Source organism: Pelecanus crispus, chromosome 2 (assembly GCF_030463565.1).
Source record: "Pelecanus crispus isolate bPelCri1 chromosome 2, bPelCri1.pri, whole genome shotgun sequence".
Lineage (NCBI taxonomy): Eukaryota > Metazoa > Chordata > Aves > Pelecaniformes > Pelecanidae > Pelecanus > Pelecanus crispus.
The window spans coordinates 47,212,258-47,240,044 of NC_134644.1; the positions used below are offsets into that span (position 1 = coordinate 47,212,258).

The 27,787-nt window shown below is 38.5% G+C and overlaps 1 protein-coding gene across 1 annotated transcript; it reads right to left on the reverse strand.

Moving 5' to 3' along the window:
* Window positions 1–795: 795 nt before the first annotated feature.
* DYNC1LI1 (dynein cytoplasmic 1 light intermediate chain 1) lies at window positions 796–27,787 on the reverse strand. The gene is made up of 13 exons (XM_075705436.1): window positions 27,627–27,787; window positions 27,255–27,328; window positions 16,082–16,198; window positions 14,174–14,404; window positions 10,596–10,765; window positions 9,268–9,361; window positions 7,465–7,600; window positions 6,973–7,084; window positions 5,502–5,561; window positions 5,331–5,375; window positions 4,231–4,351; window positions 3,905–4,063; window positions 796–1,639 (listed from the first exon to the last, which is right to left on the reverse strand). The coding sequence occupies exons 1-13, from the start codon at window positions 27,785–27,787 to the stop codon at window positions 1,527–1,529; spliced, it is 1,593 nt and encodes a 530-aa protein (XP_075561551.1). The 3' UTR covers window positions 796–1,526.

A 27,787-nucleotide genomic window follows, 5' to 3' on the forward strand; every position in this document is an offset into this window, starting at 1 on the left:
ACTTCAGGGAGTTCAGCCTGCAACAAAATGTATATTGTTCTTAAGTAAATTTAGATATTTTGAAAATATGGAGGTAATTCACTAGAACCACTAGAGTTCAGGAACTGGAGGAAAGAGTACTGCCATGTTCCAAATAAAGAGGATTTACCCCCTCTTCTTCAGTGTTGCAGACATTTTCTAAATAGTCAGAGAAATTAACATAAGACTTGTTGATTTAAAAAAACTGAAAAACCTGAAGGCATTAAAGAAGACTCTTGGCAATCATTTGATCAGGATATACTTTTTACACTTACTATTCTGTGGCTACCAGTAGAAAGCAACCACAAACTTGAAACAAGACAGTAAAGTGATGCTCAACATTTTGCATACTGGAAGCTTAAGTAAAGTCCTAAGCTCGGTCAACTACTTCTTGGACAATATATTGGAGACATCAGCAGGATCCTTAGTGTAACTAGCATGCCTTTAAAACACATTACAGCAGAAACCACCCAGGTCAGATAAGCTAGTTTTACTCCTAGGAACAAACACTGCAGACTTACCCACTTCCTTCCAGAAACAATGTTTTAAGGAAGTTTAAATATCTACCAGGGATATTATTCACTGAGAGGTAAAATATAAAAGCATGTTTTACGATGTTTCACACCACTTCCTTAGATTTAACAGTAAACAAACAAGAACACCATGGCTTCAGTGAAAGTTACTTAAATTTGAATGCAGAGAATACTTTATTAACTGATTACAGTTTTGATGACCAATTTTAAACCGTAACTAATGTGGGAAACATAGTGGGGGACATTAAGGCCAAGCCATATATATAGACAAATCTGGATACTGATAATCTGTACATTTAACCTCTGCTTTTTCTTTATACATCTTTGATTCAGTGTCTGAAATTAATCAAAGAGAAAAACAAAAAAAAAAAACCTGGCCACTAATTTAGTCTTATATCTGGAATGAATTTTCACATGGGCTTTTGAATGCAGTGTAAATCTCAGAGATCAAACAGATTTTTTTTAACCATGCTCCAAATGAAGTGTTCAAGTGTAACTGGAGTTTGTTGTCATAGTTTTGAGCAATTAATTTTCTCTTCCAAAAACTACTAGTAGTTCTCTCCCTTAGAGGTTAATCTATTTAAGATGGTATTAAACTTGCCAAACAGGTTGGGAAATAATATAAATTAAGTGCCTGTGGTGTGTATCAGTTTTTCTGCTCTAAGCAACCCCTATCACTTAAGTGGACATACTTGCAATTTTACAGAATTACACTGACTTTTCCACAAAACCCTGAAAAAAATTGATTTACTATTCTTGCACTGTGAACGGTACTCCTACGTGATGTGATAACCATTTTCCATCTGTACAGCTCCCTTTTGTAAAGTTGGGCAACACATATGAAAGAAAGACAGACATCAACTGTTTGTGTTCTGAAAGATATTTCAGTTCTTTAGTTCCAGTCACTGAAGGAAGAGGCAGAGGCAAGTTTGAATTATCCCAGAAAAACTGAACAATTGGTTTTATTTGGTGCCTTCAAGATGCTTCACCTTCTGTGGGAGATGTAGGTGTTGTAGGAGAGACCATTTCAGGTTTTCGTGAAATTCTGTCCAATTCTGCCTGAACATCTGTTAAAACTGGCTTCTGACCTACAAAAGAAATGCGTATCATTCAGTCACAGTTTTGGGAAAGCATACAGTATCTTTCATTTTCAAGAAACACCTGTCAAACTGAACAAAAAAGCAAAACCCACATAGTTTTTGCATCAGACAAATCCTAAAAATTGTTACTGCACACTGAGTGCAGAGTAAAGGCATAAGGCCAAAACCCAAAAGAAACAGAAAAGAAACAGCAGAAAGTCACATCCTTCCGTATTTCCAATTTCTCAAAGCAACTTACATAATTATATATGAATTGTCAGTATATAAAGAGTTAATGTAAAATACAGAAAAGTCTAGTAAGGATAGCAGTTATGAATACTTCTACACAATTTTCTGCATCATATGTATTTTAAATAATTCTAAATGTAAATCGGGGGCTTCACCACAGACCAGTGAATTCTGTTCTACATACTTGGTCAGCATAAACCTGACACTGCTCGCTGCTCATGGGTGCACGCAGACCTGCAAATGGCAAATCCCTTTCTCTCCTCACCCGCTTACCTCCTCCCTAACTTGGGATGGCACAAACATTTGTGCAGTCACACCTAGACCTGATCCAAGCTTAACACACACCATTTTTTCCCCATCATTTTACCCTACTTCCCAGTCTAGGTTTCTATCTTGCCATATCCTATCACAAGAATGCAGAAGACAACATGGGAAAAGGCAGGGCAGGACATTACAGTCTTAACACTATGGTAAGTGTGCACAGCATCTCGGGCTGTAAAGGAAAATTCTGACACAATGTAGTTTTAGCAGTGTCCCAGCATCCTTTCTCAAGATGCAAATTAACAGGAACTATCCACAAAGCTAATTTTTGCCAGATGGACTGTGCTGCTCTTCAAATCATTTAAAGCAAGCTACCACCGTATCCAAATCAAAGCAGCTAATATTGCAACTAATAAGCAGAAGAATTTTCCCTTAGCTGCTAGGGGGAAAAGTAATTCTAAAACCCCAAACTACTGTCTTAACAGCCAATTTTCAGATTTGACAAGTGACCGTAATAGATAACACTAAGCACAAGACAGGAAATACTGAGGAAGGTGAAGAGGCTACATCTAAGCATACATTTTTATTGATGGTAATTCCTTGAAAACCTATAAACTGGCTACACCCTAACACTTCATTTGTTGCACAGTAGCAAGTTTCTGAGAACATTTTTTCTCCTTAGTAGTTTAATTCTGTTCTTGAAGTTTCTGCCGTGGCTTCAGACACACCACTTTTCTGGAGCACTGCCTCCATCTACCTGGCATCACTCAAACCCACTGGCAACCACTCCCCAGAGGATTTTTCAGCAGGTGCCCCCTGCATCTCATATGGCATCAGCTGCATTTGGCTGAACAATCTCCATATGCTGTTCAGAGCAGTGCTGCTGATTTTGCCTGCAGCAGATTAGGAAGTACTCATAAACTTTGCTCAGCCAACTGAGCTTTGCAAAAAAAGGGAAGTGCACACACGTAGAAAAAAAATTTCAGGGTCAGTCTACACAAAATATTAGCGGGAAGGGAGGTGTTTTTTCCTCTTACTATATAAATGTAAGCACTAATGTCAAGTACCAATGAAACACCAGCATTCTCACTTAAGTGCAGCATTACTAATCTCTGGGCAAGGGGGGAGGGAAGATGTCTGTATATGTATGTTCTTAAGTAATACTGAAACATTTTAATCTGGAATAGCAAGAAGCATCAGAGTAGTCTTGCATCTAGATTTAGAGCAGTCGCTATTAGACATTTTTAAACAAATATGAATTACTAATCATATCATATAAAAAAGGCTATCAACAGAAAATACATAAGTAGATTTATAGACTGTCACCAAACTCAAACAACCAAAACCTTCATCACATCAGACCTAGATCACTAGCAAAAGACAATTTAAAGTAATTTTAACAGACAGTATTGTTTAAAAAAAAAAATCAACCTGAAGTTAAGTCCAAATATATATGAATAATATTAAAAATGGCTCATAGCATAAGCCATTTATTGGGATGGTGGGGAACAAAAGAAAAATGAAGTAGTCATGTGGACACAATTCACGCTTAAACAGCTACATGAAATGTTTTTCTTTGATCCTCTGAGAGTCATAAAAAGGTAATACTGACCTGCTGTGAAAACAAAAGCAAAAACCACATCCAATAAAACATCAGTTTAGTTAGGCACGTTAGTAGTGTTCATACTTTTGATAAACTATACTAATAGGAATGATCCCCCACTCACAATTCAGATCGAGTTGATCTTTTATCATTAATCATACCTGACTTTTTTGCTGATGGTGGCAAGTTGCTGCCAGCACTTCCTGTGCCGCCGCCTCCTGGACTGCCACCAACACTGCCAGGGCCACCAGGGGAACCAGTTTTCTTGCTCAGGAGACTATTGAAGAAGTTAGCCAGGACTCCTTCGCTAGTAGCTCCAGCTACAAGGGGAGGGGAAAAAACCACAACACAAAACCAAAACAAACAGGTTTTCTAAGTAAATACTGATTTTGTGCATTAGTCAATCCAAATAAGTGTATTAAAGAAAGCAGACAAAGCAGCTATTTTACTTCCCCAACCGTATTTGTGCCCTTGTAAGAAAAGGTACCTTTCATATTAGGATCAATTTTTTTTGACCCAGTAGGGATAGGTGTAACACTGGCAACGTTTGATGTTACGGATCTATTTGGTGTCCTAGGAGATCCTCCAGGAACTCTTGGGGAGGCATCCTATGCCAAAAAAAAAAAGAAAAAAAAAGAAAAAAAAAAAGAAAAATTCCAAAGCTGAACTAGTCATCTTCTACAGAATTAAATCATGCACTGTAAAGTACATGAAATGAAGCCTTTTGTTCTCACAGCTCCTAATCTTTTTTATTTCATAATGTAGTATCCCATGCAACATGACACAGAATTAGATTTTGATGATTGTGTACAAGGTTTTTTTACACTTATATAACATTCTTACAAATATTATCTTTTCATGTTATGTCAATGAGAAACTTGAAAATCTTGTTACTCAGCAGTGCCTCTGACTGTAATGAAAACTGCACTGATTAGATCATAGAGGAACTACACCAAATTTCTTGGAAAGACGCCACATACCACCAATCCTGGGGAAAGGACTAAATGCAGCCCAGGAGAGAAAAAAAAGCATTATTTATTACTTCAAGGATAGCAAGTCATGTTTCTGCAGAATTGCAATTCATCTAAAAAGGTAAAACTACCTTTATAGGATCACATGCTCCCCATTAAACTTGTGTTACCTTTTAGTTATTTATTTGTACTTTTAATGTCAATTATGTCATAGTTTTCATTTGACCTTAATTTTATGCCAGAGTCTTAATATTCCTAGAGAGATGGTGCCAAATTTAGGATACAAAACTCACCAAGGCAATTCAGCCAACATAGTTTGCTTCCTGTCACACTCTTAGGACAGGAAGGGCAGTCAACGAACTGCTTAAAAGCATTCGAACATATGAAAAGTAAAGCCATGACATTTAGCCCTTGCTGTCAATACAAGTTGTCATGACTAGCTGTGAAGAAGTGTCATAATTTTAGAGCAGCATATGATACAGACTTTAAACACTATGTAGTTTAAAAAAATATTAGATCAAAGAGTATTTGACAGTGCAATTAAAACAAGCAACCCTCTGAATATATGAAAGTGAATCATATTCCAGTGATGATATTTAAAATTTTTGTTACTAACCACTGGCCTTCCTGCAGCAGTAGGTGGTTGTTTCGCCAACTGTGACTGCAAAAAAACCAAAACACCCATGTAGTGTTAGATATTACAGTAACTAAGACTACAAACCCAAATTTGTATTGAGAATATTGTTAAATGAAACACTGGCTGCTTGTTTTATAGACAGAAAATTACCTGCTGCTTCATAAGAAACACTTGGTCATCTTCTGCTACAATTTCTTTTTCATGAACAAACTGCAATACAAAAACATTAACATGATTTTCACTAAAAGAAAGAAATGTATTTCCTTTTATGCTTTCCCGTGAATATGAGCAAGGCATTCAGCAATGAAGTAAACGTGTAAAGTACTATGATGACTGCAGACCACATTTTCTGTTTTTAAGACCGCTACCTCATGATTCCATTTAAACTAAATTAGTAAATGAAATAGATCTGTGGCTGTAAGAAATGTTCTCAGATGCACACACTCTGCAGCATGCTTGCATGTCTGTTAACTTACTGAGGCCCAACCTTGGTATTATTTTATAGGTAACTATGGCAAAAGTGACTCTGCACCTGTGCTGCATCAGACTTATAGATGAACTGGACAGAGACATCTTAGATCCCAGGTCTATGCATCAAATCACAAGCACTCTCCCTCCAAATAAGCTCACCACAAAAACTGTGCCAAAAGAAGCATGGCAAACATCAATATCAAAGTTTACAATCCAGGCCTATAGTTTATAAAAACATGCAAAAAAAAAAAACCAACCCAACACCCTGTCAGTTATATTTTCCTTGGACACTTACAATTTAATATACTACTATATATATGTGTGTTGATTTTTTCCCTAAGGATTGCAGAAGGGACATAGTATTAGTTTTCTCAGCTAAAATAATTCACACTTAGAAATATGATAAGTCCCAAATTCTTAGCTTTGTTAGAAAGCCATAAAAATATTTGCCTTGGTAACTTTTGTACGCATGGGGCCCACTGCTGCTGGCATTTGTTCAACAGTCCCACATGTGTTTTCAGGTGGTTCTTTCAAAACCTTTTGTTAAATAGTATAAGAGAGAAAATACAGTGAATATACGTAGAACCCTTTTTCACCTGTTTGTTTTTGATTTTATACTGTCTCAAGCTTTCTTTTACTTTTGGAGTAAGTACTTTTTACTTTGGAGTATTGGAGTACTTTTAAGTTACTTTAAGTTACTTTAAGTTAATGTTTACTTTTAAGTACTCCAATAGCGACAGAAAGCATTATGAAGTTATGAGCAACTCAGAGAAAAATGGAGTGTTCTTAAAAAATACTAAATCAACCTGACCAACAGTTAAATGACACTTAGACTTTTCAATACTAAGTATGTATTAAAAGCAAAGCAAGTGTATTTGTAGTACTCAACAACGTAACAGCGGCAGAAAAAACCCAGTGTAAGCTGCAGAAGAGCTATACAGAACTATACAGAAGCTATACAGAAAATCCATAATGATTTTTTGATAACTGAAGAACTGTAAGAACAAAATAAAAAGACAAAATAAGAAAAAAACCACATGGTTTATCACACTCATGATAAACTGGAAGCAAAGTCTCAAAGAGAAACAGTCGAAAAACTGACAGGTAAATAATTAGATAAGAAGTTGAATGCCAAAACATTTCAATTTACCTTTCTAACTGGTGGTTTTGTTATGATATCTTCAAAACTGTCTTCTGCTTTTAGCGTCTGAAAGTTCTCGTGCAATATTCCTATCTTCTTGTCATTATCCCAACCTGCAGGACTAGATAAAGGATTATTTGGCTTTAAATTCTATTGTTACTTCAGGTTATTCTTATATGCAGTCCTGAACTGCACAGAACTGAAAGGCAGGAAAGTTGTCATAGTGCCCATTCTGCTGTGCAAGCTAGTTATTGACTGGTACAACTAGTTAGAGATTGTTTCACCGTAACAGAAAAGAGCAAAATCTCTGGGTTTAACATTTCTCTTTGGGGCAGCGAGTGTTTGCAGTCTCAATCCGTTGGCACTTGCCAAACTCCAACCGATGAGAATGTTAAACAGAACTTCAAAAAGCATAAACAAAAAAGGCTCTAAATGCTGTTTCACAGTCTTTGCACAAACACATTTTGTAGTCATATAGATTTACGAATGCAGGTAACTTACATAAATACTGCATCTTTTTCCACAACAACAGCCGGAACATTGAAAGGAAATCCATACAACTTCTGGACTATGTATTTATACACTAAGTCAATGTTTTTGTTCTCCTTTACTGAAGTGTAAATAAGTGCTGCCCCATCTGAATAAACTTGTTAAAGAAAACTCAGTTTAGTGGTTAGTAAGAGATACTAGTGACCCTTTTTTGTTAGTTTAAAGGTTATCTACTTTGCAGAATTTAGAGGGGGAATACAAAATTAAACAGGTCAAAATTCCAACACTTAATTTTTGAAATCAGCTATTTAGCAATTTAAATCTTTCTTTCTGCATTTGTTTTAGGCCAACTCAGCTATTGCTTTTAGAGTAAAGTACAGGCTCTCCTCACTTTCAAAGCCTGCAATACCAATGGTTTTACTATGTTGCCTTCAAAACTGCCTTCTGCTTTTAGTGAACAAAAACTTCATGCCATATCCTTGTATCTTGTCATGATCACATCCTGCAACATAGACACTACAGCACTAACACTAGTAGCCTCAAAAATGCCCAAGATCTTTTACTTCCCCACCTGGGTTTTTAAATTAGGGGAGCAAGTTCTTACATTACACAGTGATCTGCTTTTGAACAGACTGAAGGCAAATGAGTTGTGCTGTGTATCAGTTCTTAAAAGACCAAAAAGAGTGCTTAGTATTCCAGCATGGTTCAGTATCAAATTAACACAGTGTATACACAGGATTAATGAAAGCAGCCACGGAATTTTGAGTATTTTTTACTTTGCAATTATAAAAATGCCAAATCCCCTAATTTATTTCTACATGCATGGAATTCAAGTTCTAGAAGAAAGTTACATAATGGGATCAGATTCCCATTCAGTGAAGTTTAGAATAGAATTTCAAGTTGTACATGGCACATACAATCACAGAGACTAACTCCTACTAGTCTTTCATAGTCTTCCTCCATCTACAAGGCTTGTTACAATTACCCATAATTCCATTTTTTAAAAATTAGGTCCTGGAAGCCTTTTGAAGGAAGTGCCATGTTGGTAGTCAACTGAGGTCTCAGGTTCTTGAACTAGTTTTTCCATCTGTTAACTGCTGTCTCTCCAATAGCATTTAAACTTCCCTTTACCACAGCATAAATGATGATGACACAATGTAGGCATATTACTGGCATCTGAAATCTAGATCTCAGCATGTCTATTTGACTAAACAACACGAAACAGTATTTTATATGCTTCTTTTTTTTAAAAAAAAAAAGTAGTTTAAAAATAATAATTGCACAGTGACAGCTTATGTGCATTGTCTCTGTACCAACACAAGAGCAGCCAGTGGATCTTTCCTACAGCAATTCACACTTCTCTCCTTCCCTCATCACTTCATCCTGTGGAATTACTGAACAGACTGCATATTTGGGTCAAAAAGAATAACATGCCTTATGTGCATCTGAAACAAGATCATACTTAAATGAATTATCTTGTTATTGTTTTAGGGATCTTGTCAGCTAAGATGTGCCGATTTGCAAACTGACTCCTAAATACGGAAATGAAGGCAAGTAAAGAAATTAATGGTAAGGGGACATGCTAGACTCTTGCAGCTCTGTTAAAAAAAACAAACAAACAAACCAAAAACCAAACCACCATGAAAACAGAAACATTTAACTCAACATTGTCTTAGGGGGTAGCTGAAGCAGACTGCCAGCTACAGTAAAGGAGTTACATACTACTTTGGTACAGATGCACATATTCTTTTAAGCTGGTCATAATTAATGCAAAGATTTGAGTCAGTATCATCTTTACGATGTGTTAAAGGATACATTGTAAGCAAAACCGTCTGATATGTGACTGAATGAAGTCGAAGTGTTCATCTCTGTAGTCATGCTCTTTTTCTAGAACACTGATGGCATCACACTGTCAAGATAAACACAAAATTAATATGCCACTTTCAGTTATCTGCTGAAATAGCAGTGCTGCTACACGTCCAGTTCACAACTAGGCAAGGGGGATGGAGTGGGGTAGGTGGTGCAGAGAAAAACAAAAACCTGCTGAGATAGTTTAGAAACATAATGGAAGACAATTTTTTAAAAATAACATATAACTTGATGCGCAGGTACTGTGGTCAGCATTAACTTGGGAGTTAAACTGATTGCCGTCTTTCATTCACTCCCCCTCCCTCCCTCCAATGCAAACTCAAACTCTCTTTTGAAGACTGACCCACTGAATGACACCACCATTTTCTGCACAATGTGTTTACTGGGGGTGGGGGGGTGTTTGTTTGTTTTTCTAAACACACTGTGGTTTTACAGGACAGTGGGTTTTATGCAGTTATTGACTAGCCCTTTGCAAAGGGAGGCAAAAACAAGGAATGTGGAAGCAGAAAAAAAAAGGGGGGGAGGGGGAAGTGGGGAGAAGAATAACAGAGCGCTAGCAGGTGAGAATAAAGGTGCTTTTTAAATGAGAAGGTTAGCCTACCAGTGAAGGAACAGCATAAGCATCAAACAAAAGGTTTATTCTTTCACTGTGGGCCAGCAGAGGCTGCAGATGCAGTATGCTTAATGCCAATGAGAACTGAAGAGCCAGGAAGAAAAAAAACCAAAACCCCCCAAAAAACCCAAACAAAAAACAGCCACAAGAGAACCACACCGTTTTTTCTTTAGACTAAGAATATGGTTACATATCTAACAGAGACCAAAACAGATCACAGAAACACCCTAAGAACTGAGGAAAGTTAAGAGACCAGCACTTCACTAACTAGAACCCGTAAATATATTAATCTTCATAAAAAGATCAGAAATATTAAAAAAACTCAAACCCTACCAAAACACTATTTGCAAAATAAGGAGGACTATGAAGGTCAAGGGGAATTCTAGTTGCTTACTGACTAGCTCGCTTCTATGAGCGAAACCAGGTCTGAGGTATTCCTCAATTCCTTGAAAACTGGTATAACTAAAGGAAAAACTACCCCCAAACTACATGCAGTCAGGGCTTGCAGAAAATAACCAACCTTCAACATTAAACATTTTTAAAGAATTCTTATCAAAGGTATTCAGAATGACTTAAGAACCATGTGCTCCCCACCCCGAATCCACAATTGACAAGAGTTGCTTAAATAAAACATACAAAAAACCTAAAATGTGAAACAAACCTTTGTACAAACTACTACTACTGGAATGCCTAAGTTACATGTTAGTGTATCTGCACCCAGGGGTAAAATCACACTGTCATCTTTGTCTTCCTGTAATGAAGTATTTCTTCTCTGTGGAGAAGCTGGAAAATCCTCGCCTGGTTCTATATATTCCTGGAAGTCTCTTACCACTGAAAGTAAAAAAAGTTATATTAAAAGATCAGCTCCTTTATTATTTCAACAATGATTTCCTCTGCCATTGATCTCTAGCACTGTTGATTGTATAGTACTTCTGCTTCTTTATGTTGAAAAAAATTCAGCATGCACCAAGTGCTGACTATTTGTTTGCTCTGTGCAGCACAAGAGAGAACTAGTAAGTCTGAGATCTGCTTTATCAGCAGCCAGAATATGATCAGATGAAACTGTCCATAGGGACAGCATTAACTCATTTTTATTTTATCATTGTGGAACCACTAGGCAGTTACTATTAACTATTATTGTTTGATACATTTCCTAAAGGACATAAGACGACGACTTGGCAAAATTAATGGAACAATTTGCTAGAATAAACACAATTAAGCCTTACACATATTGTTTAGAACCTGGTGTATGGTAGCAGCTACCTAAACCCCCTTTTTCCACACTTCTCTCTCTCTGTACAGTGAATCTGCAGTAGTAATAAGCAAAAAGAATAGAATACACAAACATTAGTTATTAACTAGCTTTATAATTTAGTAGCATATTAAATATTTGGTATGCTTTTGCAATAGATCAGATACTACTTTAAAATTTAGCAAGAAGGGTAAGTCAGAATATAGCAAGAATTAGGAAAAAAAGATAAAAGTTACAAGTGTAACTCTCTTGTCAGGTCCCAATGCATATGCCCTCTAATTACACGGTCACTTACTAGTCCTACAGTCAGGCATGCAGTATTATGCCTAATATGCCTAAAATGTCTGTACCTTTCACATCACATGTCCTGTTTCACACAGCAGAAACAGGATTCTACCAAACCCCACCACTGATTACTTTTCCATGAGTAGCACATCCTGATTCAGAAAAGAAACCCCAACAAAATCCAAAAAACCAGGCAGCAAGACAATTCAGCTGCATCACGCACACGAGCGGCTAACTACTACAGTACATTCTCACTGCTTTGTCCTGATTTATGTTAATCCACCGCTACCTTCACTAAACTGACTGAAGCCCTCCGAGTTCATACCTGGAAGAGCATGAGTTGAATTTAACAGAGCAAGACTTATTTCAACACCCTAGAGAAAGAGATGTATTAGGCCAAGATTATTCAACTTTTCTACAGATCTTGGGGTTCACAATAACAAAAAGCACATGCAAAGATTATCATCTCTACTGAACAGTCAACTCCGGCTCTTATTCAGGGAATGCTGCTACTTCTGTCTGGTCTGAGAGCTGCTGAGAGCCTCCCAAACTGACCGTTGTTTTAAACCCAGAGTTCTCACCAAGATACACCAGCCACTCAAGGGAATCTTTCCTACACAGCATCCTGTCTGTTCTGGGATAATTGCATGCAAAAATAAAAATCACACTACTCGAGTGCTAGAAGTCCTCCAGTGGATTCCTAAAATTCCCATTGTACGACCATGACATACTAGTCTTTACACAAGTACAGAAAACAGTAAAAAGGAGGACTGATGTAGTATACCACAGCTCAAGGACTGTAGAATACAATCTCAGGTCTTCCTTAGAGACACAATTAAAATGATGAGGCCACAAGGCTTCATTAGACACAGCTGAATTCAGTAACAGGAAGAACTATTCCAAGCCTTCACACACAGCTGCTATGTATCCCCTAACACCTTCCCATACCAGTTTTAGTCCTCACAGGGTCTGTCTTTGAGTGGAGTTAGGTTGCTAGAACTGGAAGACAAACACAGCAGCACGCCTCCAGAAAACTACACACACATGCACAAACCCTTGGTAGTCCTCTTAGCAAATTAAATCAGCTCACGGGAGCCTCTCAGGAGCACTGAGCCTGACACAAGAATAAAGTAAGACCGTGTAGCCAAAAGCCAGGCAAGCAAGATTCTTCCCTCCTCCTTTTGGCAGCGTCAAGCTGCTGCCCGCCTAGCAATGCATGAAGCCACATCACAGGAGGTTCAAAACGAAACCAGCCTCCAGTCATATCTGGATTGTGTCCAGGGCTTCTATTATACCCAACATGTAGGCCATCAATACCTATAAGAAATAGACCAGATGATAAAAGAACAAGAGAGCAGACAAAACTTTTAATGGGTAGCTGCTTTTTTTGAGTCACTTCATCACTTAAGTTTTCTGGATTTTGTTAGAGTTTCATTATTTTCTTCACTCAGTAAAGAAGCAAAACTATCAGCCTACACATTTTTGATAACAAAGGTATCGTGTCCTTACTACTTTCATCCAGTAAAGTCCTATCCTGAAAGTGTTTGGAGGGGTGTTTAACACCCCACACCCACCCCCCCAACACCCACCTCTCCCCTGCCCCCAACACCACCCCCTGAAAACCAAACCAAACCAAAACCCACACCCAAGAGAGCTCAGCTCCTCCTTCCTAAACAAGTTCTTGCAGAAGATACGATTCTCAAGGATGATACTTCCCTTAGAAGAATCTCTCTCTTAAGAAAGAAAACAAGCGCGCGCCCCCCCCCCCCCCCCCCGCCCCCATTCCACAGTATCTACAACTGTCACCTTACGGGCTTCTTTATCACAGTATGGCTACAACCTGCATTTCTGAAAAAGCTATTCAGCAATCCAGCAGTCAGTTGCTTAAGAACATACCAATTCCAGAGAGCAACTTCAGACTTACAAAGTTTAATCACACTATTTGATCTTAACACACAGCTTTCTCAAATGTTCTTTCTTGTAGTAATTCACCAAGAGGTAATAGGAAAGACTCATGTTTTAGTACCCCAAGGGAAATACAGTGGCTACCCAAAAGTAATATAGAGCTATGATGTTAGTGAGTTCAGTCAGATAGTTTAAGGAATCCCGCAAAGTCTCTTGTGTTCTGCATGTTTAAAACTAAAAAGACACTGATAGAGCTGTATTATATCCATGCCAAAACAAACATATAGCTGCATTAGTGTCAACAGTAATTATGATAAAACTCTTCAAGTAGAAAGGGCCCAGACATTACCATGCTGTCATGAAACCTTTCAACATCTACACTTTTGGTAGGCAGGGAACAGATCCCAAATTCTCTAGACTGACTAATTACAGGAACAGTTAAGAAGCTGATGCAGTGATTTGCCTTTAAAAAAAATAAAAAAAAAATTTGAAAGCTAGGAAGTTTTTTCACTTGGGAAAATCTTATCTAGAAAAATCTGTAAGAAGCAAGATTGTAAATTCAACCCAGCTGTGTTCATTCTGAAAGCTCCCCCCCACCTTAAGGTAGTTGTTAGAAATACTAGTATTTTTCATATAGCTACTTGAGACTTGTCTGAAGCTTGACTTGCTTGCTAACTCCTAATTTTAAGTAACATTTCCAAAGAATGAAAAAGACTGCAATGGAGAGATTAAATGGTGCAGAAAGCATTAAGCATATTTGATTTGAATGGATTCCTATATATTTGCAGAATACTCACACTTTTGCTCCATTTCTTTCATTTCTTCAGGAGGAATTTTTAACTTGTCAATATGTTCTCTTACAACACTTGCCCATTTTTGTAAAGAATCCAGTGCAGTCCAAGGCCTAGACATGTCTACTACCAACATAATTAGAGTGTCTTTTAGAGAGTTTGCCTCCATTGCAAATTTAAGAAGACCTTTGTGATACAGGTCACCATCCAAAATCCATACATTACATCTTGTTTGGTCTACAAAAAAAGGACAAACATTTTATGAGACTTACTCGAAACAGTCCACTGCATAATGGCTACTAATCTTCTTTAGACACGTAAAATACAAGGAAGAAAGCAGATGACATGTTTTATCAATTGAACATACTAACAACACAGCAAACTGCAGCTTGTGGAGACCTCCCTCCTCTTCCAAACCCTGATGTTTAATGGCTGATCACTGAAGATCTTAAATACATTACCTGAAAGTGAGAATCCAGATCTAGCACTCAACATTTCCAAAATTACTGTTCACTATTTTAGAGAGGGAAAACGTTTTCTTCAAGGTGCAACTTAGAAGGGGGCAGAATTTGGTGAATTCAGCCATCCCTTTTCAGTCCTTGGTCTGCTCAGCTCTCAAGGACTGCCTACTCCCCTTCAAAACTTCAATGTGATATGCCTACATAACCCTTAAAGAACGGAATGTACCATGGTCCTTCAGAAAACTGGAGCAGAACTGCAAGTTTTTAATGATTTAGATGGAGTTATCAGGCAAGAAAGTTATTCTTCAGATTTGCCAAAGGACAATCACCATACAAATGGAGCATCCCACTGCTTTTTCTTCCCCCAAAACACCATACTCCGATACTCAGAGACACTTATGCAGTAAATGAAGAACTGGTGATTCCAAATTAGACAGCTTAATATAATTACATTTTGCCTTCAGGCAAGTTTTTATTACTCGCTACAGAAGTTCCAAGGAAGACATTTAGACCAAACTCCCAATCCTCTTAAGCCTGGTCAAGTCATCTTTGAGACCAATAGCCAGACATGGAAGTCAAGCAAGCAGATAATTTCAGGAAAAAAAAAAGGGAGGGGCCAACTTCTGGTTCTCCTTCTATCTGTATTTGTTCTTATAACATGGACAGGAGTTCCCGTTTTCCCCCACAGCTCCCAGTATGTCTTTATTCACACCCCACTTCCTCTAAGTATTGCCTCTAGATAATTCATGGCACCTCTACAGTGCCTGTCATACTCCTTCCCTTCTTCCCCTATATATAAGCATCAATTATCCATTCCCTAACTGCAGGTGTTTGGGGTCTGGATCTTAAACATCTTTTTTTACCTTCTAGCCATAAGACAACTCAAGCCAGTTGAAACACAGCTTCTACTTTACTTTCTCCTTCCTTCAAATTTTTGGGTTGGTGGTTTGGGTTTTTTTTGTTGTTGTTTGTTTTTAAAATCTCCTTTAGCACTGTGCACATTTTCCTACCCATCAATACATGATATGTAGTCTTGCAGATTCTGATACCACCAAGACAAAGGTTTCTCTGTATGTTCAAAAAGATAAATACTTGCTACAGTAACTGAGATGCAAGATAAGAGCCTAGGCACCTTTTCCTCTAGGCCTGAGGAATGCACTTTTGCCTACCATCCATTCAGAATGTTGCAGCTAAGACTGTTTCCCTGGTCTTTTCCTTTCAGCCTTTTCTTTTGACTGGTTCTTCTCCTCCTCTACCACTTAAGTGATCATTCATGGTATCTACTAAAGGAATTACACTGAGAAACTTCCTCATGATACAAATCCCTCATGGCCTAAGCTGGAGTCCTGCAAATTATAAAAAAAGAAAAATATCCCACTGTCATTCCAAATATCACACCACTGAACCACTGCTTTCAGACTGGTTTAAGATATTATAAAAAACACAAACTTACCATCTCGATCTTCATCATGCACATTTAAATACAAATACTCCATTCCTCTTCCTTTTTTGTATTCCTCTATTCCTTGAATTTTTCCTATTAAGCTAGTTTTACCTGCTCCATCTTCACCTGGAAAGACAGAAGTTAGATACCACTCAATCTTTAATCACAGTTACATATTAAAAACTACCTGGGGCAAGAAGGAAACCATATACCAACAGAGTGACTGAGCTATAAAAGTTTTGAAATATAGCAGGCTTTGCCCAACTGATCCATCTGTTCAAAGTGCATGCCTCAGCTTCAAATCTTATTTCTAATTACTGATAAATGCAATTATGCCACTAACTAACCTATCTGAAATAGGCTCTTTTACGTATCTTTTTAAAGATGCCTTAAGGAGTAGTTAAACACCTCAAACAATTTCAGTCTTTCAACTGCAACCAAAGTGTTAACAAAGTCTAAAGTAGAGTTCAAGTCACAGTAAGCTCATCTTACAATCAGAAGAATACTATTTAGAACTCTCACATCAAATGGCACACAACACCAGGCTCAGTAAGGCAGACCTGTTTCCTTAGCTTTGGGGCTAAGAATGGTTTGGTTTCTTTGAATCTTTTCTCTGTTACAGGTCTAAAGAAACCTTAAGGAGAGGCAACGAACAGTAAGCCCATTGCCTTACAACACACATATGGTTGGGTACACACACAGTGACAAGCCTGCAACCCAGATCCATTCACTCCTACTCTCCCCTGCTCTCCCCTCCAAAGGGAGCTCAGATAACCAGTGAACCTCACAGCATAAGCACAGTGTAACCACCTCAACTACTTCCAGAGATTCTTCTTGAGAAGCTTCTATTTCTAACCGTATGTCCCAGAACTGGAAAACTTCATGTGCAGGTTTTCCAGTTTGAAAGAGTAACCAAGCTGAATTTGGACACGAAGCAGGGTTTTGCCACTCTAATTTGGCAGTACGATGGGCACATAACAGTTAGACATTAGAAAATTCTTGGAACTCACTCACAAGTTATAAAATTAAGATTAAAACCAGGTTCCTAAGAAGTACTTTATCAGTTTTGTATCAAGCAGAATGTTTTTCTTTTTTCCCCAAGGCTCTCCTTTACATGGAGAGTATAAACACTTGCTTTTAACTACATAACAAAGAAAAGAGTTAAAGGACAGTAATTTTCACTGCTAAACGCAATGATGTTTTCCCTTTAAAGGGAACTGACCATGATCTTATAGACATTATGGCTACATTAAAAAGACTACAGATATAACCACAGAAAAGAGTAGAAGAATCATACTTTGATAACTGATTTGAATTTACTCAAGATATCTTTCCCAAGATTACTGCATGAAGTCTGCAATTTAAGAGTTCAGCTTTAGGTTCAGATTTCACTAATAGTCTAGAAGCTACCAGAAAGTATAAGATTGCTTACTCTAAGTAGCCCAGGGGATTTTACTCAATGGAATGAAAAGGGGGAGGGGGAGAGGACCGAACTGAAGTTTAAGATCCAGTGAAGTGTAGAAAAGTTAAGTGAAAAATGAAGTTGTATCAGCTTAACTTTTTCCAACATTCAAGAGTTTGCTTGCTAGGTCCTTAATTTTATTAAATCAAGACGTACATAAGAAAACAATTATAGCTGTGCTTTCCAATGTTTATTTAAAATTAGCTATTTTCTATTCATACACCAAGTTCTTCCTCTTCTTGTGAGGATATTCTTTTCTTTAAAAGTTCTGCCCAAGAAGCGTTCAGGCTTCTTTACCAGAGATGAATTACAACTCCTCCTCTGCCCTCACCCAAGTACTTATCGAAGCTTCTTAAATTTGTCATCCACAAATATTAAGAAGCTGCTGCACTGACATGTTATGCTGCTGAAGTTGCTATTACTTTTGCCAACAATTTCTGTATGATTCATTCTGTTATTTTACCTTTTTGAACAGGCAGCTTCAATTTATTTGTGCCAGCAGAAGGCTCAAAAGGTAAGACAAAACAAGACTTGTTACTCCTTTTAAAGAGGGGATGCACTTAGCTTTCCTAGTTTCTCAGAACAGCTGACCTCTAAGTTCTCTTGCATACTAGCTTGTTTTACATTGGTGGCAATAAAGATTACAACTTGTTTGCATTGGGAAAGTTTAGCATCTTCTGCAAAATACATCTGCCAGTTCTTAACAAAAGTGGCTGCAACTTCAGTCTAAGAAACATCTGTGGTTATAGAGTTCTAAACATGACAAAAGATACACTTAAGCAGTCTAAACTAAAACATACTTATACAAATGCTAATATCTATGCAACTTCATTGTTTGAAAGTGCCCATGATAAACAATACAGGCAAACTTGAAATATACATCCCAGAAGCCCTGCATCATGGCTGTGTGTTGTGATTTCCTCCCCACCCCCGTATTTCCAAATGCCTGAAGTAGACTGAAGTTCAGTACAGTTAAGGTAACGTCTTATGGCAAAATAAGAGCTGGAATTTTATTTTCCCTCCTTAAGTTTTCAGTAATTATCTACAGCGCTTACACAGAAAGAAATGTTATCAGTACAGCATGATACAAGTTGATTTGATGTAAAATTAGTACCTTTGGACACATATGTATACACAGTAGTCATTTCAGCCTTCCAGTATGGAATTAGTTAATTTTAATCTGTTTGTGAAGATGATTCTCTGCTCCCTGCTCCTTAGCAAACATCCACCCATTTCAGAACACCAGGATCAGGTAGGTGGATCACTGATGTATATAACTGTATCACACAAGTTACTGCATGCAGAGAGCAGTGCTCATCATTCACTAGAAAGCCAAAATGATGTGTCAGTGGAGTTTGAAGGGTTTGGTACTACTTTCATTAATTACTCAGGTAAATGAAGAGATTAGTACAGTTTGCAGATGATAGAGGAGAAACCAAAAGATCTGTGGAGAAAAGGGTTAGAAGCAATACTGACAAGTGGTCCAAAGCAAGTTAGCAATGCATAAACCAAGTAGTCTACAAATTGGACAACTCACTTGTAAGGGTGCAAGATAGCTGCCTAGCCAAATGTGCCCTACTCCACAGGAGATCCAGAGTTCTCAACAGATTTAAGCCAAATTAGTCAGTATTATGGAAAAAGCTGTCAGAAAGTAAAACCAGGACCATTGTATATGACATATGGACTTCCTCCTTTTTGTGCACACAATTCATCATAAAACATTAGGAAAAGATGACTGCCTTGGCCAAGACAACATGCTAAGACTTGAGGTTTCATCTGTCTCTACTTTCTATTTTTAGTATGTTGCATACACCTTTTAAAATTGTGACAACTGCAAATGTGTTTGTATTCTTGTTATTAATTTATTTTTTCCAACCCAAAGTCTTCAATATAAAACACCTGAAGAGTCAACACATTTTGAATATATCGAGTTATGCTGGAAAGAGCAGAAGTATAATTTTGCTTTGTAGTTACTCTTCAGCAAGAATATCAAAATACAAATCAATCTTAAACCAGTGCTTATCTAAAACTCCTAAATAGTTATTACAAATCTCATTAGCAAATTAATTCTAAGTGCATGCAATGCTAGCTTTTAAGACTTCTCAAAACTCAAACATCTTCTTGTAATGCCTTTAGTACGTATGTATAGAAGCTTCTCTACCAGAGAAGGGGGGAAATACTTGTGACAAAATTAAAGTCTATTAAGCTACTTTAGGTTTGATGGATAATGTACAGAATAGTAATGCAAGTACTACCAGGGACATATATTTAAGTATGTGCTTTTTTAAAGAACAATTTCTCAATAACAATATATATTTATACACACACTATATGGCATTTGAAATTACAAACCCGAAGACATTTAGGCATATTTATCTTTTTTGTTGTCTCTGGAGATCTCTGAAGTATATGAAAAAGTAATGCTGCTTAGTTTCAGACAAAAGGGAAATGTCATATTCCTCAGAGGTAAACATCATTGCATATTAGTATTATGAAACAGAATTTTTTTTTTTAAGTGCTGCTGAAGCAGCATATAAAACAGAGCCTCATGTACCTTCAGAGTCACCATCATCCTCCTCTTCCCTCCAAAATTTTGAGATGGAAAATCCTTTAGCTGCTTCTTTATTTCTAACTGTGTGATAATCACATTAACAATTGACTTCTGTACATAAGCTCACAGAGCAAAACGTTTCCGACACACTATTCTCGATATAGAATTGCAAGGTAAAAAAAATCAAGCAGATTGTTGCAAATTTAAGATTTTGCATCCGCTTTTTGCAAGTAACATAAAAGGTCCTCCTTTTCCAGAGTAAATTCTAAAGAACTAAAATGCTCCATTACATCACTTACACATCAATACTACAGTGAGGAAACAGAAGTGATGCTGCCAGCAAGCAGTGCTATACACCAAAGGTGAACACAAGTAAAAGAGAGACAATGGATTTCATTTTGCAGAAAAGCCAGGCTAGGAGGCAGTTGAAACAAAGCCAAACCAATCTGCTTACACACGGTATTTCACCATCTTGTTAACAAAATGGAAAGTTATACTCATCTAAACAAAAGCCGTTTCATTATTATCCCCACACTGCTACACTTCACTCCTCTGACGAGCTCCTCAGGTTTGGGGTTGTGCTCCTCAAAGCTTCTCTGTCCAAGGTGCTACTATGTCTACAAAACAGAATTTGATGATCATCCTTCTTGTTCCTGCCCTCAAAGATACAGGAAGCCATAATACAAAACCCTGCCCAGCCTCCTCCCTTCTCGCTACTCCAGGCAAAAAGTATGTTTACTGAGCAGAAAATGGAGTATCACTAAATGTTCTGTTACCATGCAGAATTTAGCAGAATGGACGTCCACAGATAGGAAGGATGGACAATGAGGTGAATGAATCACCTTCTGTGAATACAGGCAAGCAAGCAGTTGTCTATGAACTGCTAGTTAAACTGTTCAGCCATAAACTATCACGTTACGGATAACTTCGGCTCTCTATTACAGACCTTCTCTAAACTTTCAATTAAATATTTTAAAATTAAGAATATTTACTACTCGTGCTATTTCCTCATTTCTTTCAGTTTAGAAAATGAAAACAGAAGTAGATTTTCACTTAAGATATTTCTTACTTCTCACAGAAGTCTGTACATGGAAGAGCAAACAATGTGTTATATCCAGGTCAGACATGACTGTTGACTTTTTATTTAAAGTGTTTCTCCACTGTAAAGTATCAAGTGTGTTTAAAATATGGCAAGGCAAAGAACCAAGAGGTGAATGTTTCTTCCGTGTCGTCAATATTGTTGGTCTGCCCAACTTCCATCCAGGGCTCTGATTTTTTCAATAGCTCTTTGAAAAGCCCTGGATGCACTTCATTGTGTATAATCTATAATCCTACTGGTTTCTTGACAGTTTTTTTGCTTGCTTTTTAAAACCATCAATTAAAATTCAGCTTGATATTGGAATTATACAACTCATCTCTTAAAAAATATGTTCAAGCAAGGCCAAGCAAAACTAAGGATAAGGGTCCTAATTAACCCCTTCCGTCCCCCAAAAAGGCATATTTCTGTGAACTAGCTTTATACTTTTTACAAAACAAAGACAGCTTCCGGGTAGAACAATTCACAACATCTAATATTTCTAACATAAAATATTGAATATTTTTATTAATAGAAAAAAAAACTCACCTCACTTAAATACGATAGAACAAAGTCATCAAACCCAAACTTGAGTTATCAAACAGGGCAAAGATGCCTTCTCAGAATCACACAGCAATCTCTATTCCACACCACGTGGAATGTCTGACTCCTAATACAGTGGAGTGGAGACACAACAGTCATCTTCCTACTAGAACCAAGCGCATGTGTACTATAGCTGTTTTCAAGATAAAACACTTCTCACAAGCTAATAACTGCCTTTTCCACAGCCACATATTAGTGAAAGAGACTTGTTTACACATACTATAGTAATTGAAGAACGCCTTTTGCAGAACAAGACCAAAATAATCAGAGTAGGCCAAATTTAGTTTGCTTTCAGAGAACTGAAGAATGAAATTAATTATGCTGATGTGATCCTTCTCTAGAATCCCTCAAAGCAACATGGAAGTTCACAATAAGTAGGTCATATCAAGTCTTCAAATAATTTGCCACTAAATCATAATTTACTCTTTGGACAAAAAACTCCTCCTCCTCTAAGTTTATTTTACTCCACCAGATAAGCCTTTCCCCTCATATATGAGTCATTTGGTATCTTTGTGGCACTGAAAAATTAAATAACTTTTCTGAGGAGCACCTTAATTACATTTCTGCATTACACCATGATAGAAAGCAGACTGTAGCCAACTGTTCCAGCATGCCTTTTGTTTGTCAAATCCTGCATCACAAGAACACACAGCCTGACTGTGGAAACAGGTACAGCAGTCACAGGGTTACACATGCGTGGAGAAACTCACAGAGAAGGCCAGATATTGCAGAGAATTCTATAGTGAATATGAACAGCATATATCTCTAATGCAAGCCTTCTCCTTTAACACAGGAGTAAGTCAGCTAGCGTATTTTACCCAGGTTCACTACCAAAATAGAATAATCCCATGTTACTATCAAAGGGACATCTTTATCAGTACTCCTGCCACTAACCTGCCTGGAGAACACAGAAGCACAATTCCTTTCACTGTTCTTCACCTTTGGAGTTATTTCAGAGATAGATCCAGTAATCAGCAGCACCTCTGGCAAAGCAGAGACAAATTAAAATAATGCAATTCAGGGATTTCAGAACTTCCAATGACGTTCTAAGTAAGTTTTACTACACATCCATGTACTTCTGACTTTTTGGAAAGGGACTATAGCAGGAAGGACACTACGAAGTAGTACTACTTAGTTCTAAAAAAAAAAAAAAAAGTAGCTGCAAAACAAGCAATTAGAATTTTATCTAGGTTAATGCCCCATCAAAACTTTAGAAGTACAACTCTGCTGATTGAAACAAAACTTGGCTATATTTGGAAGGCTTTCATCACCTGTAGAAGGTGAAGAAGTCGCAAGAAGGGGAGGAAAAGAAGCTATCTGACTTAATTTCTGCAGTACTAGAGAATTAAGAAGCATTTGAGATGAACAATATGGACCGTATCAACAAGCAGTATTCCATCAGCTGTAATGACAAAATGATCACAGTGAAATTTTCAGCTATTTGACTAGGAAAAAATAAAGAGGAAAAGTAATTTTTATAGTGTTGAGTACAAATTTAAGTAAGCAGATTTTATATTTATTTTATATACTCTCATGACAATTTGCTGTATCAGAACTTAATTTTGAAGTTCATTATATTCCATGGGTCCGCTAAAAGAAAGTAGCAAGCTAAAACTGCTCTTCAAGATGTACCATTTTCTACAATAACAGCCATTCCCAATACATGTATGTACACATGGAAAAGTGTACCTGTAAATTAGCTGTAGGCTGTGGAAACTTCTTCTCAAGCATCCCGACAGCCACTGGACAGGAGCAGAGCTCAAAGATTCAAACAAACAGGCCTGGCCCTGAAAAGTGAGATGCCTGGCGTAAAGAGAAAATGTGGACACAAGGCAGTTGAACACTCACTGCCCACTGAACTCAAAGCCTTTATCACCAAGTGGGGTAAAATGCATAAAGAAAACCAAAATGCTAGTGTTTCAGTAGCAGTGTTACGTGTGCAATACAGACACTTGGAGTCAGGTGTACATGTGTCACTGGATGATTTGACATCATTAGAATTGCAGGCAAAGAATCTACTACGCTTCAGAGACAGAGGAATGTATGAAATGCAAAGCCAGATAGAATGTAACTATTCAGTTCACTTGCAAGCTGGGAGCCTGTTTTCTTGTGCATCCTGGAACAACTTTGAACATTACTGCTTGAATGCATGCTGTAGTTTATTGGATAAGTGATTAGTTCAGGTCTCTGAATCCAAGCCTTCACACATTCTATAGCACTATGGATTCCATCCATAACCTGCAATGGTGACTTCTTAGCTGCTCCCTCTATTCCAGCTGCTGGTTCAGATACAATTGTATCAGGAAGGGAATGAACAAAAGAGCTCCCAGTTACAAGCATCAGTTTTCTCATCACGCTTAACAAAAAGCATCTCCTCTGATCAGCTATCTTTATTACACAAGTGAGCAGAAGAGACAGTCCAGGAGAAAAAAAGAAAAAAAAAAAAAACCTCCCAACAACATACTCCTTTGGCTATCTGCAAAAAGTATCTAGAAATGTCACCGAGAGCACCCAATTTCCTTAAGAAAGGAGGGCCATCTTATGTTTTCTGCTGGTATAGTTTACTAAATGAGGTATGGTCACTATGACAGAACTGCCTAGGAATCAGAGCATACTTATTTGCCTCACAGAAAAGTTTAGGAAAGCCTGCATTTTTATTATTTGTTCATACCAGAACAGAAAAATGCTTTTATACTACATGCAGTGCCAATCAAAGTCTTCACAGAAGACTAGTTATTGAAAAAACATCTGCAAGTGAAACAATTTTGGAACAGTAAAACTATAAGTTAATTAATTTTTTTGGCTGATTTTGAGCAGAGAATTACCAGTAGTGTATGTTAACCTTCACTTCACAAAACTATGTGACATATCTAGAGATTAACATTTGGCGTTCCAGTTTCCTTTAGTTATTTCTGTGATGTCTTGAACTGCTTTCCAGGTTCTTAAAAACGAGATGTTAACATAGTTAAAAATAAACACAGAAATAGCAGAATTAGCATGCCAGACGCAGCCAGGTTCCCAGAACAACCAGGCATACAAGTACATGCAGTGTTTGAAAAATATAAATGCTGTAGGCAAATAAGAAAACTTGTCCTAGCGAACAAAAGAACACTAAGTGGTGGATTTGTCTGGTTGGTTTTTCTGTGGGGTTTTGGGGAGGGTGATGCTGTTGAAGGCTTAGGGGATTTTTTTTTTTTCTTTTTAAATGCAATTTGTATTGAAAATAAGCATTCTGTTTTCACTAGATAACATGTTTCAGCTGGGAAGTTTTGACCAATATAACTGTTTATACTGCAAATATTTGCCTACAACAAGATGAGTGAAAACCATCAAGACCCTGGTCAGCTTTACAACTCCTGCTTAAAAGTATTGAAAGAATGATGAAACTGAAAATAGTCCTGGCAAGAAGCAATCTGTATTAACAACAAAAGCTAGTACAAAACTATCTAAAGGAACAAAGGTTAAAAATAGAAGAAATGTGAGATAACAGAGAAATTGTAAACACACAGCTCAAGAACATAAAGAGACAGAACTTCACATACTGAATCTGTCCAATACAGAACACATAAGACCTCTCCTCTTCCCATGCCAGTGTGCTTCAGGAGCAGCATCATGACTTGCAAGTGAACAGCAAAGTGTAATAAATGGATTAGGTATTCTCCCAAAGAACGTGTCCATGGTCCTTATTGGCCAGTCCTCAGATCTGATGCTCTTTTTCCTAAATACATGCCAAACTGTTTTTTTTTTTTTTTTTTTCCTTGGACCACGGCCTTCTAGAAAACATAATTCCTAAGAAAGAACTAGAATTTCTTCTACAAATCTGCACATCTTTTAAAAAATGCATCAGTCAAAAAAGAAAAAAAAAAAAGGTGTTATATTAAGTCATTCTATAAGCTCTACATAAACAGGTAAAAAGAAAATTTCTACACAACAGATTAAACATCACAAACTAAATGAGCATTTGGAAACATTCTACGGTGCCCCCTCTAGTTCTGAAGGAAGCACAGTTATTGACTACTAAGGATTGCCTGACTACAGAGAGAGCAGAAGAAACAAGAGTGTAATCCTCTTGACCAGGATCACAGCTTGAAGAAGAATCTTCCAACTTCAACAAGGACAATCATCCAATTTAGTTTCAAAATATCACATAAAAAGTTGTCAATCATTATGAAATCTTTCCTTTCTTTAACATCAATAGAACTTTCAATCTCAATATCCTACTTAACTACATAACATAAAAAGCAACAAATGAAAGGGTAGTAAGTCTTGTAACAGGTTCACTAGACCAGCCCATCATCCTGCCACAGTTTTCTCCTTCATAGTCAAAGTCACCACTCAGCTTATCAAAACAGGAAGAAAAGGGTTACAGTGATTGCTTTGGTATTATGGAGGGAAAAACCTAACTTGAAAAACCTCAGAAGAGTACAAACCACAAGACTACACAGAATCATAGGGTGCAGAGAATATACATAAATATCTTTACTAGCTTTTAACCATGTTTCCAAATAGTAACACACAGTTCTTTCTGGGGACAGGGAGGTTGGCAAAGGAGGGAAGCAGCAGCTAGTTAACAAATCCATCCACGTATATTCATTAAATTCTTAACTGGTAGTAGTATTTAATAGCCTTTCAGCCACACCCCCCCACCCTAATAACAGTAATAGTAATAATATATATACACACACATTTGAGAGCATCCATTTCTTCCTCTCCCCCATCAAGCATTTAATTTTGCTTGGCATATCATTTTTCTTCTTTCCCTCAACACTGAAAAAATAGCCTGGTCTCTCATTATCTCCCTATCAAAGTCCCAACTCCGCGACTCTTAATCCTTGCCAAACGCCAGGTTGGACTAACGCACCGGGTGGAGATAACAGAACACAACGAAAGCCAGCAGCAGTAAACGATGCTGCTGCACAACTTGCTGGTGATACCGCTGCTGACAAGCTCAGTGCGTGTGGGCAGGACACAACCAACCCGCCCATAGAGCCTACCCCGCCCTCCGGCCAACAGGGAGCAGCCGTCATTGATACCGTACGGGCCACGGCAGCAATTTTTGTGTTTGTATGACACACCGTAAGGACCAGCAAGCAGCACTGGCTGCACGAACGAGGGACGTTTCAGAAAAGGTCGAAGGACCCGCACGCACCCCGAAGTCAACACTCGAGAAAGACAATAAAAACCACCCTTCTAAACCATCTCTACCTAAGGAACTAGGGTGGGGGAAGGATAGTCAGGGTGTTAGGGCCAGGCACCTACGATGAGTGGGATATCTAAAGCATCCCTGGGTACTGGATAACCAAAACGAAGCAAAAACGTGCAAAGAAAGAAGCGAGAGGGTTAAGCCAGCACCTTGCCACCGTCAAACCGTCCCCCGCCCGCTCCCTCCCTTCGGGCCCTAAATAAGAGACGCTGCAGACACCCAGGAGAGGGTTAAGGAGCCAGCCAGCGTGGGGCAGGGAGGGGAAGGGGCCCAGGATGCTTTTCTCACCCAGGAGGAGGACGTTCTTCCCCGAAGGCAGCTTAGAGCGGGACCGCGTGGACACCTCGCTGAGGATGCAGGACCTGGCGCGGAGAGACGACAGCGCTTAGGAGGGGGCCCCCCACCCTCGCCACCCCCTGCGGGGGAGAAGGCATGGGGGGGGGGGGGGGGCAGGGCAGGAGTTGCCACCGCTAAGGGGAGGAGCCCCCCGCCCCCCCTTAGCTCACTGACGGAGAGGGACCGAACGCCGGGAGGGGGGGATTAGCCAGCCCCTCCCCGCCTCCCCCCCCCGCCTCCCCCTCAGGGCAAGGAGCCGCTGTGAGGGCGGTAACGGCCGGCGCGCGCCCCGGTCCCCGGCCGCGGGGCGGGGCGGGCGGTTACCAGAGGTTCTGCCCATCGTCCTCATCGCCGCCTGCCCGCAGCTCCGCGTTGTTGTTGGTCGTGGCCGTAGCGGCGGACGAAGGAGAAGCAAAAGAGGCAGCCGAACCGAGCCCGGACGAAGAGGAACCGAAGGAACCGGCCCTCCCCACCGTCGCCGCCAT

Excerpts from the sequence above, each read along its gene's own strand:
- DYNC1LI1 (XM_075705436.1), bottom strand. The coding sequence starts at position 27,787 with ATGGCGGCGACGGTGGGGAGGGCCGGTTCCTTCGGTTCCTCTTCGTCC. Across the intron at positions 7,601-9,267 it reads CAGACGGTTTTGCTTACAAT|ATGGGGCAGCACTTATTTAC; the intron begins GTATCCTTTAAC and ends AAGTTTATTCAG. Across the intron at positions 4,352-5,330 it reads CTGCTGCAGGAAGGCCAGTG|GATGCCTCCCCAAGAGTTCC; the intron begins GTTAGTAACAAA and ends TTTTTGGCATAG.